Source organism: Leptopilina boulardi, unplaced genomic scaffold (assembly GCF_019393585.1).
Source record: "Leptopilina boulardi isolate dan_hultmark-lab unplaced genomic scaffold, ZJU_Lbou_2.1 LbouV2_41, whole genome shotgun sequence".
Lineage (NCBI taxonomy): Eukaryota > Metazoa > Arthropoda > Insecta > Hymenoptera > Figitidae > Leptopilina > Leptopilina boulardi.
In genome coordinates, this window is record NW_026137985.1 from 1104618 (window position 1) to 1119141 (window position 14524).

The 14524-nt window shown below is 25.9% G+C and overlaps 1 protein-coding gene across 1 annotated transcript in view; it reads left to right on the plus strand.

The window, feature by feature from the left end:
- Positions 1 to 10979, plus strand: part of LOC127289479 (dynactin subunit 2) — a 58752-nt gene extending 47773 nt beyond the window's left edge. The window contains exons 4-9 of the mRNA XM_051317439.1: positions 6818 to 6923; positions 8836 to 8987; positions 9082 to 9325; positions 9442 to 9618; positions 10402 to 10504; positions 10749 to 10979. Coding sequence (XP_051173396.1) covers positions 6818 to 6923; positions 8836 to 8987; positions 9082 to 9325; positions 9442 to 9618; positions 10402 to 10504; positions 10749 to 10927 — 961 coding nt within the window. The 3' untranslated portion in view covers positions 10928 to 10979. The remainder of the gene's footprint in view (positions 1 to 6817; positions 6924 to 8835; positions 8988 to 9081; positions 9326 to 9441; positions 9619 to 10401; positions 10505 to 10748) is intronic.
- Positions 10980 to 14524: the final 3545 nt, after the last annotated feature.

Genomic DNA, 14524 nt, shown 5'->3' on the forward strand with positions numbered 1-14524 from the left:
GTGATACGGCACTGTCTGCCGCCCCACCACAACTCAAGGGGCAATCCGACACTTACCGAAATTGTACTGTATTTTCACGCGTAGATTACAGGAAAAATATAGAAAGATCGATTAAATTTGATGGCTACGAGCTAGAAAGGAAAGAGATCGGTTTTTTTTCGAAAATATTGCATCAAATGACCCTGTCCAGTTATTTATAATTTATTTCTATTCAAAAAAGAGGTTATTGTTGTCGGTGTATGGGACCCTCCAATTAGTGCGAGTGCAACTCACACTTGTCCGATTTTTGGAATTTTCCTTGACAACATTAACATTTTAATCATATAAAGATAATTAAATCACAAATTATAATTAATAATTGAAATTTTAGTAATTCCTTAGACTGAAAAATATAAATTTTATATAAAGAAATGTTTGTTTACTTTAATTTCTAATTGGTAAAGTTTTAAATCAGTTCTTTTATTGTATATCTGCTTTATGAATAAAAATATTATAATAAAAATATTAAAATAGTAATTATTATTTATAATTTATAATTAATACAATTAACTTTTGTAATAATTTTGTTTATATAAATTATTTTTACTATTAATTATTGAAAATCGAAATAAAATACTGAAATGAACAAAATTGTTAACCCTTTCATTTAAGTTAGTAAATTATTATTTTTTCAAACAAAATGAGATTATAGAGGATACAATATATAAACGAAAAAAAGTAACACAACAGAAATGAACTTTAAAAATCTAACTTCATCCTCATCTTGCGTCCTCCTTCCCAATCTTCTGCATTGTTAAACGCAATTGGGAAGAGGCCTTGAACGCTGTCTTCGCTCAAGTTGAATTTTTCCATCAGTACATCTGGAATAATTAAAAAAATTCGAAATTTTAATAAATAAATAAATATCGATTAAATTTTAATAAAATAAAATGTTATATGTTTATATAATTACTTATTAGAATTATTTTTTTAATGATAAAATTAAAAAGTTTCAACAATTTGTAATTTAAAAAATGTTAAATACTTCCCTGCTAAAAATAAAATCACAAAACGTCAAAAAATTAGTCAGGATCTCTGACGTTTTGAGACTGTTTTTGTTACGATTGCAGTCACAGAACACCACAATAAGTGAGGTTTAGTCAAAGAATCGTCAATAGTAGTCAGATTTTTTATGAGGGTCGGAGACCCTTTTTTTTGCCATACCATAAATCATTAAACCCTGTGACTATTTGTGATGTTAAATGACATTTCTTTCTATAAAATAGTTTTGAAGATTCCTGACTTACTTCTCATGAATTCTGACTACAAATATTTAAAAATTAAAAAAAATCAATATTTTATCATTAAAAAAATAAATTATCGTACAACATTTTTTTATCTTTACGTTACACATTCTTAATTATTATTTTTACAATTTATTATATTTATTTACTCCTATCGAAGAAAATCTCGCAAACGCAGGGAATCGAACTCACAACCTAACGAACGCAAACCGAATACCTAACCCCTGAGCTAAACTAACCTAACTGAGATCTTAAAAATAGAATACGGTTTTATGAAAATAGAAGATCTTATTACTTTTTTTCAATTTTATCAACATATTTTGTTGATAATTATTATTATTATTTTTAAAAAATTTTATAATTTTTAAAAATTAACAAGTAAAGTTAAAATAGTAATAGGTATATTGTTATATTGATCAAAAAACATTTGTAGTCCAATTATCATATATTAATGTATTCAATTAATAAAATTTGCTTCAGCAAATATTTAATTAAACAAAAAATTCGTATGTAAATATTATTTGAATTCGAACTTAAAAGAATATGTGTAATATACAAATAAAATAGTCTAGAATAATAAGATACTGCCGGATTGTCTCAAGTAAACTCTGAGCGAATTTTATCAGGTTTTTCGCTCACGTTTTAGCACATTCATCACTATTATAATTAATTATAATGATAAGAATTAATTAATATGCATATATTAATTACTATATTATTAAAATTCAATTTAACATAATTCTTCCACAAATCAACTAAATAATTACTAATTTTAATTTCTCTTTTAGCATACTGCACTATAATTAGATGTAATATTTGGTTCAAATCAAATTTATATTTAGTGGAAACTGGATCAAATTCGCTCAGAGATTGATTGAGCGATCAATTCATATATTCTATTTTACAAGAGACCAGAATGTTTTTGCTCATCTATAGTTGTAAAAAAATAAACTTTTATGTGAAATAGCCAGCGATTTCTAATTTTTTTCAAATATATATATATATAGAGTTAACACAATGGTAAGAATAGGTTTTCAACATATGTTGCTTTCTTATAACTAAATGTAAGGAAACTAGCTTACTGTAAAATAATAAATACAAATTTGAAGTAGGGACTTTAAAAGTATAGTCGTAGTCATTGACGCCTTCCCTTTTCTGTCCTTGTCTTACAAACTTGATTCCATATATATTATATGTACGTTAGAAAAGGACAAAAAGAAAAGTATAGGCCAGAAGGATCTTTTATGGTTTTATGGCTTTTCATTGCAAAATTAAAAATTGTTGCATTTGAAAAAAATGATTTTTAAATATTATATTCGTAATGTACATGTTAATACAATTACAACGATATAAAATTTTTTGCAAATATTTTTAAATTATTGAGAATTAATTTTAATTAATGGAGTATTTATTGTATAATCATTATGTAATTTTAGAGTTTTTACATAATGTTTTATATCATTGGAATCGTTAAAATCTATAAATTACAAATATAACATTTAAAAAAATATTTATTTAAATTTAAATAATTTTTTATTTTGCATTAAAATGTCATAAAACCTGATGGACCCTCGAAAGGACCCTTCTGTTGGAAAAAGGGAATATATAATATAATAGAGTTATATGGTGGGTTTGAGTGGCCTTGGTACCTCTCTTGGAACCCTTTTTATAAAAAAAATAAAACGTAGTGAGAAATCGTCACTTTTTAGAAAACGTCAGGCCCATAAAAACTATTTAAGTCAGAATTAGTCAGCAGCATCACAGAACATCAAAATAGTCTCAAAACGTCAGGATTTCTGACGTTTTGAGACTGATTTCTGATTTTATTTTTAGCAGGGTTAAGCAATATTAATTTCAGAAATATAATACAAATTTAAAGCTTTTTGAAATATTTTATTTAAAAATTAAATAATTTTGTTTCGTTTAAAAATAACTTTTTGCAACATTTCAAAAGGTATCATTAACCTAAAGAGAAATAATTTCAAGAAACATGTTTTAAAAAATAAATAATTTTTTGCAGTCATAGAAATGGGCCGCATAGATAATTTTGGTGTAATTTAACTTTGCAACATGATATTTAGATAAAGAAAAATTATAGAAGTTTCTAAAATTAATTGTTAGAAAATCTTAATTAAAAATATTTACTTACTTTCTTTAGTGTTTTGCATTAAATTTTTAAGTCCTTTTATAAATCGATATCTCCTCACTCTTTTTGTACTTTTTTCCTTTGCCATTTTATTGTAACACATTTTTTTGTTTTTAAACATTCAGGAAAGACATTCACTGACAATCTGACATTTATTTTTATTACTTGAATGTGGTCATTAAAAAAAGAAATACCAAAGACTTCATTTATTACTTTTATTTAAAAATGTTTTTTGTAATCTAGGGCTCTATCAGGTCCCGGTAAATCCCCGATCAGACTATAATGATTCAACCCTTATCAGGGCCAGATAGCAAATAGGATTTAACTAGATCAATTTCTACACGGGTATGTGTACCAAATTTCAGCCCTCTAGATAATTTCGTGAGGCCGCTAGGGGGGGGGGGGTACATGGCTTGCTTCACTAGTCTCATTAATAGAGTTCCCCCTTTGGGTACGAAACCCTAAAAAACCAAAAATATTTTTTAAAAAATTAAAAACTCAAAAATTTTTGAAAAATTCCGAATATATTGTAAAAATCGTTTGCCTATTATCGGGCTACGCTTAAAAGTTTCGTAAAAAGTAGTTTTCTTTTAAATTTGAAAAAATCGATCAAAACGTCAAATGAGAAAAATAACTTTTTATCATTAAAACTCAAAAATTTGATAGTAATATCGTTTAAAAAAAATTTCGATTTTTTTTTGAAAAGTAAGTATAAAAACACACATTTTGAAAAAAAGACCTTTAAAATTGATGCATTTTTAAGGAAGTTATGAGCATTTAAAAATTAAAAGTCATTAAAATTCTCCAATTTTAAAAATTCCATAACTCGAAAACGGCTTGCTAAAAAAATTTGAAAAAATTCATGGAAGCTAGTCTCAATTAGTAATAAAAGAAAAAAAATCGGAAATGCAATTGCAGATGGACTTTCACTTAAGGTCCCTTTTTCGGTAACTCCTGTCTAATGCTTAGGGCCCCCGCGGGTCTAAATTCGGCCCTATCCCTAGCTTAAGCAAACCGTGAAAGTGAAATTTACTTACATAAATCAGAGAATTTTAATATGATCTATTTACTTGATTTGTAAACATGATAGTTTGTTGTAAACATGAATTTTAATTTTTTAACTTTTTTTGAGCCAAATTTCACGGTTTGCATACGCTAGGGAAGAATTTGAATTGAATAATAAAATAATAATAATAATAATACAGTATAACAGAATTTATCACTCGGTAAAATATTAATACATATATAGGAATATATCAATCCTCCAAGTCAAATAAATAAATTTAAAATCCTTTTTTAACGTATCGACGGTACAACCGCCCTCTTCAGAAACTGAAAATTTTTTTATTATAAAACTTAAATACAAATCATTATTTTACATTTTTCTTTTTGTACGGTTAATTAAAATATAAAAGTATAAAAATTATTTACCGTAAAAACGAGTGTCAGAAAGAATTTGATTACGTGACATTACATCGACGTCAACTGACAAACTAACTGGGAAACAACAGTCTTAGACGAAAAAGAAAACAGGTGTACATTTTTAGGTCAATGAACCCATGGTAGGTGTATATAAAATAATAACATTTTGATACATTTGATAGTGAAGACTAGTTTCTGAAATTGATTCAATATTTCCATTTAAATTATTTAGTAAGAAATATAACTAAAAATTAAAAAAAAATTTATTTATATGAATAAACAAAATTTTCCCCTTATAACAACTTTTTTTCAAATTTTTTTTGAAAAGAAATTAATATAATTTTTATTTAAATTTTTAATATCTTCTTTTTTGTTTAGTGGTTTCTTTTGTAAACCAATATGTATCATTTCAGAAATTAGTCTTTTTCGCCAAACTGGTTCATTGTCTAAAATCGATATGTCATTCCAATCAAATTCATGATTTCGTACTTGTCTATGTAGAGCTATGACATTTGTTTTTGATTTTTTATGTTCCTCAATTCTCACTCCAAGCATTCTTTTTGACTCTCCCACATAACTCGCAAGACAATCCTTACATTTTAATTTATATACGCAATTTGTTTTTTTAATTTTTTTGGTTACGTCTTTACCTATTTTTACATAACTGTTGTTATTGTTTATTTTCGGAATCGTTAAAATATTTAGATCTTGTAATAAATTAGATGTTTTGTAAAAAATATCTTCCGAAAAAGGTAAAACAATTTTTTTAGCACGACGATACTGTGTTTCCATGCTAGGTTTATTTTGGTTTGCATTAATAACATGGAGTCGTTTCTTAATATGTTTCTTAACAAAGTTAAGGGGATAGCCATTTTCTAACAATAATCTTTTAACAATCTCAATATTTTTATCATGGAAAATGACATTGGAAAGTTTAATTGCCCTATCAATTAAATTATAAACAATAGCAATTTTTTGTGAAATCGGGTGATGAGATCGAAAGTTTAAGAAGCGTCCTGAAAATGTAGGTTTAGTACAAACCACTAAAACAAAAAAGAAGATATTAAAAATTTAAATAAAAATTATATTAATTTCTTTTCTAAAAATTTGAAAAAAAGTTGTTATAAGGGGAAAATTTTGTTTATTCATATAAATAAAATTTTTTTTAATTTTTAGTTATATTTCTTACTAAATAATTTAAATGGAAATATTGAATCAATTTCAGAAACTAGTCTTCACTATCAAATGTATCAAAATGTTATTATTTTATATACACCTACCATGGGTTCATTGACCTAAAAATGTACACCTGTTTTCTTTTTCGTCTAAGACTGTTGTATCCCAGTTAGTTTGTCAGTTGACGTCGTTGTAATGTCACGTAATCAAATTCTTTCTGACACTCGTTTTTACGGTAAATAATTTTTATACTTTTATATTTTAATTAACCGTACAAAAAGAAAAATGTAAAATAATGATTTGTATTTAAGTTTTATAATAAAAAAATTTTCAGTTTCTGAAGAGGGCGGTTGTACCGTCAAAACGTTAAAAAAGGATTTTAAATTTATTTATTTGACTTTGAGGATTGATATATTCCTATATATGTATGTAATAATAATAATAATTCCAATGATCCCATGAACGTTGAAAAATATTAATTTTTGACAGAGAAACAAAAAAAATATTTAAAAAATTGAAAATTGTGTTTTTCTTTGATATCTAATTGAATTTTATTAGTTTTTATAAAATGAAAGGAGAAAAATTTTAGTTTTAATATTTTTGAAGATTTAAACCGTGTTATAGTCATCGAAAAACCAGAGTTCTGAAATAATTTATATTTATACTTTAAAAATCACACAGAATAGAAAGGAATAGAATAACAAGAATATTTTTTCAAAATTGATATAAATAAAATTTAAAATAATTAAAGTTTAGTTATTAAAGCTAATTACTGCTTACTTTGTTTTAGATATGGTGAATGGCAAGCTCTTGGCGAAAAAGAAACGCCGTGGAAAAAATTTGAAAGATTGCAAGAAGAAATTAAAGAACTAACGGATGAAATAAATGAATTAAAGGTACTTAAAAAGACAGGAGACGTATTATATTTAGTTTTTATATATAATACATACAGTACCGTCGGAAATTGTCGGTACGATTGACGTGCGCGGGATGAAATGTTGATGTCGCACTTAAATTAAGATATTTTAAGTTTGAGAAAAGCTAGAGACTTGAAACTTAGATCACCTGAAAGCTGATAAAATTCTGCTTCTGAATATATACCTATAATTTTTTTTGATTTTCTGGAGCGATTATAACACTGGAAAGATTTCGAAAAAAACGTCTAATTTTCCCAATTTCGTACCCAGTTTTTGATTCCCTGCATAATCTAGGAAAATGCAAGGAAAAATTTGTAACTCCTACAACATAATCTTTAAGATCTTAGCTTTAAAAGTAATTTTTAAGACTTAAAAAATATTGTTTCGTTTTTGAGATAAGTTGAAAAATGTTAGAGCATGTTTTTACACAACTCAGCGTCAAAGATTAGTTCTTGCATCCTCGCTGCTTCTCCCGTTCCTTGCGCCAGGGCCGAATATGCGTTTGGGGCCCCTGCTTGAAACCCGTCTTGTATTTTCTTATATTGACAGTTATTGATTATTATAAATGTTATAAATATTTTATTATTATTAATATTAATTATTATTATATATTATATTATATTATACAATATATAATTTAGTGTACATAAGAAAGTTCTTTTTTTCAGAAAATGCACTTTCTGCCCTTTTAATCCAGACTAATTTTTGTATCTACATTCAAACTTTTCGTTAAATTTTACTTATAATATTGTCAATAGCTTGAAAAGTTTTGGAATCTTATGTTAAATATGAGAATAATATTTCGACAATTTCTAATAAGCAAAGAAAAACAATGATTCATTGAATTTTGCAAACAAAAGCTTATAGAATCTATTGATAAATTAGACAGTACTTGTTCAAACTTCACACTTGAAAGTTCTATTTTAAAATAAATTTAATGCAAAATTTGTGAGAGTGACTTTTGTTCTAAATACATATTAATATTATTGTGAAGGCCTTAATTTTGTGTCAGTGATTTTTAATTTTAAAAAATTTAAGAATCATTATCACGCAGGTTTAAAAAAAATAAAAATTCATGAGTTTTTCTTCAAAATTAATTACAAATTTTAAACAAAAAATTTTAAAGTTCTGAAAAAGAAGAACATTTTTCCAAATTGGTAAATTGTAAGTACAATATTAAAAAGTATTTGTTAAACTTTTAATTAACTAATAATAATAACATTTTTTAAATAAATTAATTAATATTCTAATAATCAATAACTGTAAATATAAGAAAATACAAGACGGGTTTCAAGCAGAGGCCCGCACGCATATTCGGCCCTGGCGCAAGGAACGGGAGAAGTAGCGAGGATGCAAGAACTAATCTTTGACGCTGAGTTGTGTAAAAACATGCTCTGACATTTTTCAACTTATCTCAAAGACGAAACAATATTTTTTAAGTCTTAAAAATTACTTTTAAAGCTAAGATCTTAAAGATTATGTTGTAGGAGTTACAAATTTTTCCTTGCATTTTCCTAGATTATGCAGGGAATCAAAAACTGGGTACGAAATTGGGAAAATTAGACGTTTTTTTTCGAAATCTTTCCAGTGTTATAATCGCTCCAGAAAATCAAAAAAAAATTATAGGTATATATTCAGAAGCAGAATTTTATCAGCTTTCAGGTGATCTAAGTTTCAAGTCTCTAGCTTTTCTCAAACTTAAAATATCTTAATTTAAGTGCGACATCAACATTTCATCTCGCGCACGTCAATCGTACCGACAATTTCCGACGGTACTGTAAATATATCCTTTTAGGCATTAAAAATAATTATATTTAGTCTTGTTTTAAATTAAATTCAACATAGTGTTGTAGATATTGCTGGCTTAATTATAAATATATAAACATTACAGGAAAAGCCTAAAGACGATACAGAATTAAAATTTGCTGTAGATATTATGGTTCAACTTGAAAATGTTGGAAAACAATTAGATGATTTAAAACTGCATGAAACACTTGGCAATGAATTGGACTTTTTATCAGATACACAAGGCTCTTGTTTTAAGTAATTATTACAAAAATTATTACTCATACAATTTATATATTATATATGAAACTGATGAATGAATTTTTTTTTAATGTGCGATGTTTAAATTTAGGCAATTGGTATCACAAATAGAATTGTTTAAACAATTAAAGGATATCAATAATATCAATAAATGCAGTGATACAACTTTAGATATAGAAAAAGATAAATGCGGAATGCTTAAATATCAGATGATGTATCTTCCTGAGAAAGCTAAATTACAAGAAATGGCACGCATTGGACAACTTGAACAAAGACTTGGTTATTTAGAAAATATTCTTGGTACTAAAAACACAAAGCTGTCCACATTTCCTCAGGTAAGTTTAGAATTTTAAATTAAATTATTGTATTTATCATTTTACTTGTTTATGAATAAATTACACGGGAATTTTGTCACATAAAAATTGGTCATGAAATTTTGATAATTTTACAGTTACTCAAATGCCAAGGGGTTTTGGAATCTATTCATCAATTGGGAGCAAAATCTGCTCTTTTGGATAGTTCACAACTGGATGTAGTTGAAAGTAGAATTTCTACTTTAATATCTAAAATGGACTCTATAGCACAAAGAAAATCGGTCGCAGGACAAGATTCTAACAGAGAACAAAAGGTTAATTTATATCTTCTTCAAAATATCAAAAATGTTAAACATTTTCATTCACCATATTGGTCTCCATTTTTGATATGTTATCTGGAATTTATAAAAAACCTTTCGCACTATTATCATGTTTGAACTTTTTTGACACGATATTTAAAGGTTTTAAGCATTTCTTGATACCTATTAACTTCCAATAAAAAATTTATTAAAAAATTTTTTTTTAAATAGCATTTTTTTCAAAAACATGGCTATATCTTTTTTAAAATTTTTATATTAAATTTTTTTTCAATTTCAATTGCGGATTCTGAAAGCGTCCCATAAAAAAAGTTTAAAAATTAAAAATAAACTTTAATTTTTAAATAAATAAAATTAAAAAAATTTTAATTTATTTTTTTTGAACTTTAATATTTTCCAAACAAAAAACGTTAAAGAAACTTTTTTCTAGGACTAAAAGTGGAAAATTTGTGAGTAATTGAAAAAAAGTAATAATTTTTTTAATGCAAATATCTCGAAAAATAATTAATATTTTTTTCTCAAAAATTTAAATGCTCACTTAGACTCCTTACCCCTACCCGAAAACGTAGTATGGAAGAAATCGGAGAGTAGACCCCTCAATCTCATATGGAATTACTCAAATATTCTAGAAAATTTTTAAATTTAAAAGTTTTTTTTGTTTAAACTTAAATAATAAATAAATTTCAATAAAGAATAAATAAAGATTTTTCAATAAAGATAAATTTACTCGCGTGTTTTATATTCGAGTAAAATTTAAATAAAAATATTCATTTGTTTCAGATAACTGAAATGTATGACATTGTAAAGAAAGTAGAAGCTGTATCATCCATTTTGCCGCAAACACTAAATCGTATGATAACATTAAATTCAATTCATCAACAAGGTAATTTAAAAAATATATATTCTTTATAAATAATTCTGTGTTACAACAAAAGTTAAAGATTTTTTTTTTATTTTGAAGAAGGCTTTTCACCTCTAATAAAAGTTTTTGTTATTATTAAATTGTACTACAGCAGCTAAGTTGTAAAAAACATAAAAATGTCATTTTTTGAATTATAATTTTTAGAATACTTCATTTGTATAATATTTGGAAAATTCGTTTTCTTATGAGTTTATTTTTTTTTCAGCTGCCGAATTTAGTAAATCACTAGGACAACTAGAAGAGTTGCAGAATCAAATATTTTTAGGACTTCAAAATAATAAAATTTTCTTGAAAGGAGTACAAGATAGTTTTACAACGAATTTAAATATTATACAAAATAACATAACAGCGTTAGATCAACGTATAAATAATCTTTACAAATAATTTGTGCATCACTAATGTAAATTTAAAAAATATATATATATTTAAGACAGTCGCTTATGAAAATCTTAAAATTTTTAATACTTTTAATTCGTTTCATAAGATTAAAAGTTTATTTTTTGGGTCAGACTTTGCCAAATGAATCTGCTAAAATTAGAAATGTTTTTTTCAATATGGCTATCAAACCTTAGATTAGAAGTGTAATGATCTATATTTTAATTGCCAAAGGATTCGCTCGCCAGATGGGGACCGAGTCCTTGTGTTCACTTAATTCTTACTTGTGGCGTGAAGCGCCATCTATTTGTCTTCATTTGCGTACTATGATCTAGAGGAGAGGTATAGTCAATAACGAGTCTTAGTTTAAACCTTCGAAAGAAAGATATATTAAAAATAAAGATATAGAAGTTAAATAATGAATACAAAATATAAGATAATATAAAACAATGAGTAATAAAACAATGACTCGATACAATGCAAAATAACTTGTGGTTGAGTGAGTCAACCTGATCTTTTGAGTTGCTCGACGGCACCGCCCTCTATGTGATTGTTTTGTCCAGTTACTTGTCTGAAATTAAACAAAGGTACCTTTAATATTCGCTATCGCGTTCACCAGGAATCCCGTAATTTATCCATAATGTAAGTTAAGCTATCACGGCAAACGAAAACTAGAACGTGCACTCTGAGATAATCGTCTCCAGGGAAAACTAGAAGGGAAACGATTGGGTTGAAGAATCAGGTATGTACCTGATACTCTTGCCTGACGTGAACTAGGAACATTAAGGTACGTCTCTGGGAAATATCTTAGACCAGGGGGAACCCTGAGTTAAAGATACGGCCCTGAGCTTCGCATCCAGGTGATAGAGATTGACCCTCTACTCACCTGGGGCGGTGAACGAGAAAGGAAAACTACATTATATTTATATGTTGTACCCAATAGTTGTACAAATATTTGTTTAATTAATTGAATTAATATAATTAGTTTAATTATATTTTAATTAAATTATTTAGTTTATTGAATAATCAAAATAAATAAACAAATAATCATTTAATTTACTTATTTAATATCCAACTACTGGACCTTATCATGTACATGTACAACTACTTTTGCAAGTACCGTGTCCAACATTTGCTGCAAATGAGCAATTTCATTATTTTAATTTAATTAAAACATTGTTACGTAATGTAACATAAATAATATTTTATAAATTTTTCCCTGCTAAAAATAAAATCAGAAATCAGTCTCAAAACGTCAGAAATCCTGACGTTTTGAGACTATTTTGATGTTCTGTGATGCTGCTGACTAATTCTGACTTAAATAGTTTTTATGGGCCTGACGTTTTCTAAAAAGTGACGATTTCTCACTACGTTTTATTTTTTTTTGTAAAAAGGGTTCCAAGAGAGGTACCAAGGCCACTCAAACCCACCATATAACTCTATTATATTATATATTCCCTTTTTCCAACAGAAGGGTCCTTACGAGGGTCCATCAGGTTTTATGACTTTTTAATGCAAAATAAAAAATTATTTAAATTTAAATAAATATTTTTTTAAATGTTATATTTGTAATTTATAGATTTTAACGATTCCAATGATATAAAACATTATGTAACAACTCTAAAATTACATAATGATTATACAATAAATACTCCATTAATTAAAATTAATTCTCAATAATTTAAAAATATTTGCAAAAAATTTTATATCGTTGTAATTGTATTAACATGTACATTACGAATATAATATTTAAAAATCATTTTTTTCAAATGCAACAATTTTTATAATATAAGAAGATGATATCGATCATTCCGAGTCAAGGATTAAATAAAAGATAAAAACATTATTCTTTACGTTTCAATGGCACAGCCATCCTCTTCAGAAACTTAAAAAAAATGAAAACATTATTCAAAAAAAAAACTTTTTTTGACTAAGTAAATTTAAAAGTGATTAAACGTCTCAATTGACACGATTGCTAATAGATGTCTATTAGACATATTGCTAGATTGTCTATTAGCAATGGTGTCAATTGAGACGTTTAATCACTTTTAAATTTACTTAGTCAAAAAAAGTTTTTTTTTTGAATAATGTTTTCATTTTTTTTAGTTTCTGAAGAGGATGGCTGTGCCATTGAAACGTAAAGAATAATGTTTTTATCTTTTATTTAATCCTTGACTCGGAATGATCGATATCATCTTCTTATATTATTAAATACTACCGAGTGAGAGAATCAAAATTTTATTATTGCAACAATTTTTAATTTTGCAATGAAAAGCCATAAAACCATAAAAGATCCTTCTGGCCTATACTTTTCTTTTTGTCCTTTTCTAACGTACATATAATATATATGGAATCACGTTTGTAAGACAAGGACAGAAAAGGGAAGGCTTCAATGACTACGACTATACTTTTAAAGTCTCTACTTCAAATTTGTATTTATTATTTTACAGTAAGCTAGTTTCCTTACATTTAGTTATAAGAAAGCAACATATGTTGAAAACCTATTCTTACCATTGTGTTAACTCTATATATATATATATATATATATATTTGAAAAAAATTAGAAATCGCTGGCTATTTCACATAAAAGTTTATTTTTTTACAACTAGATGAGCAAAAACATTCCGGTCTCTTGTAAAATAGAATATATGAATTGATCGCTCAATCAATCTCTGAGCGAATTTGATCCAGTTTTCACTAAATGTAAATTTGATTTGAACTAAATATTACATCTAATTATAGTGCAGTATGCTAAAAAGAGAAATTAAAATTAGTAATTATTTAGTTGATTTGTGGAAGAATTATGTTAAATTGAATTTTAATAATATAGTAATTAATATATGCATATTAATTAATTCTTATCATTATAATTAATTATAATAGTAATGAATGTGCTAAAACGTGAGCGAAAAACCTGATAAAATTCGCTCAGAGTTTACTTGAGACAATCCGACAGTATCTTATTATTCTAGACTATTTTATTTGTATATTACACATATTCTTTTAAGTTCGAATTCAAATAATATTTACATACGAATTTTTTGTTTAATTAAATATTTGCTGAAGCAAATTTTATTAATTGAATACATTAATATATGATAATTGGACTACAAATGTTTTTTGATCAATATAACAGTATACCTATTTTAACTTTACTTGTTAATTTTTAAAAATTATAAAATTTTTTTAAAATAATAATAATAATTATCAACAAAATATGTTGATAAAATTGAAAAAAAGTAATAAGATCTTCTATTTTCATAAAACCGTATTCTATTTTTAAGATCTCAGTTAGGTTAGTTTAGCTCAGGGGTTAGGTATTCGGTTTGCGTTCGTTAGGTTGTGAGTTCGATTCCCTGCGTTTGCGAGATTTTCTTCGATAGGAGTAAATAAATATAATAAATTGTAAAAATAATAATTAAGAATGTGTAACGTAAAGATAAAAAAATGTTGTACGATAATTTATTTTTTTAATGATAAAATATTGATTTTTTTTAATTTTTAAATATTTGTAGTCAGAATTCATGAGAAGTAAGTCAGGAATCTTCAAAACTATTTTATAGAAAGAAATGTCATTTAAAATCACAAATAGTCACAGGGTTTAAT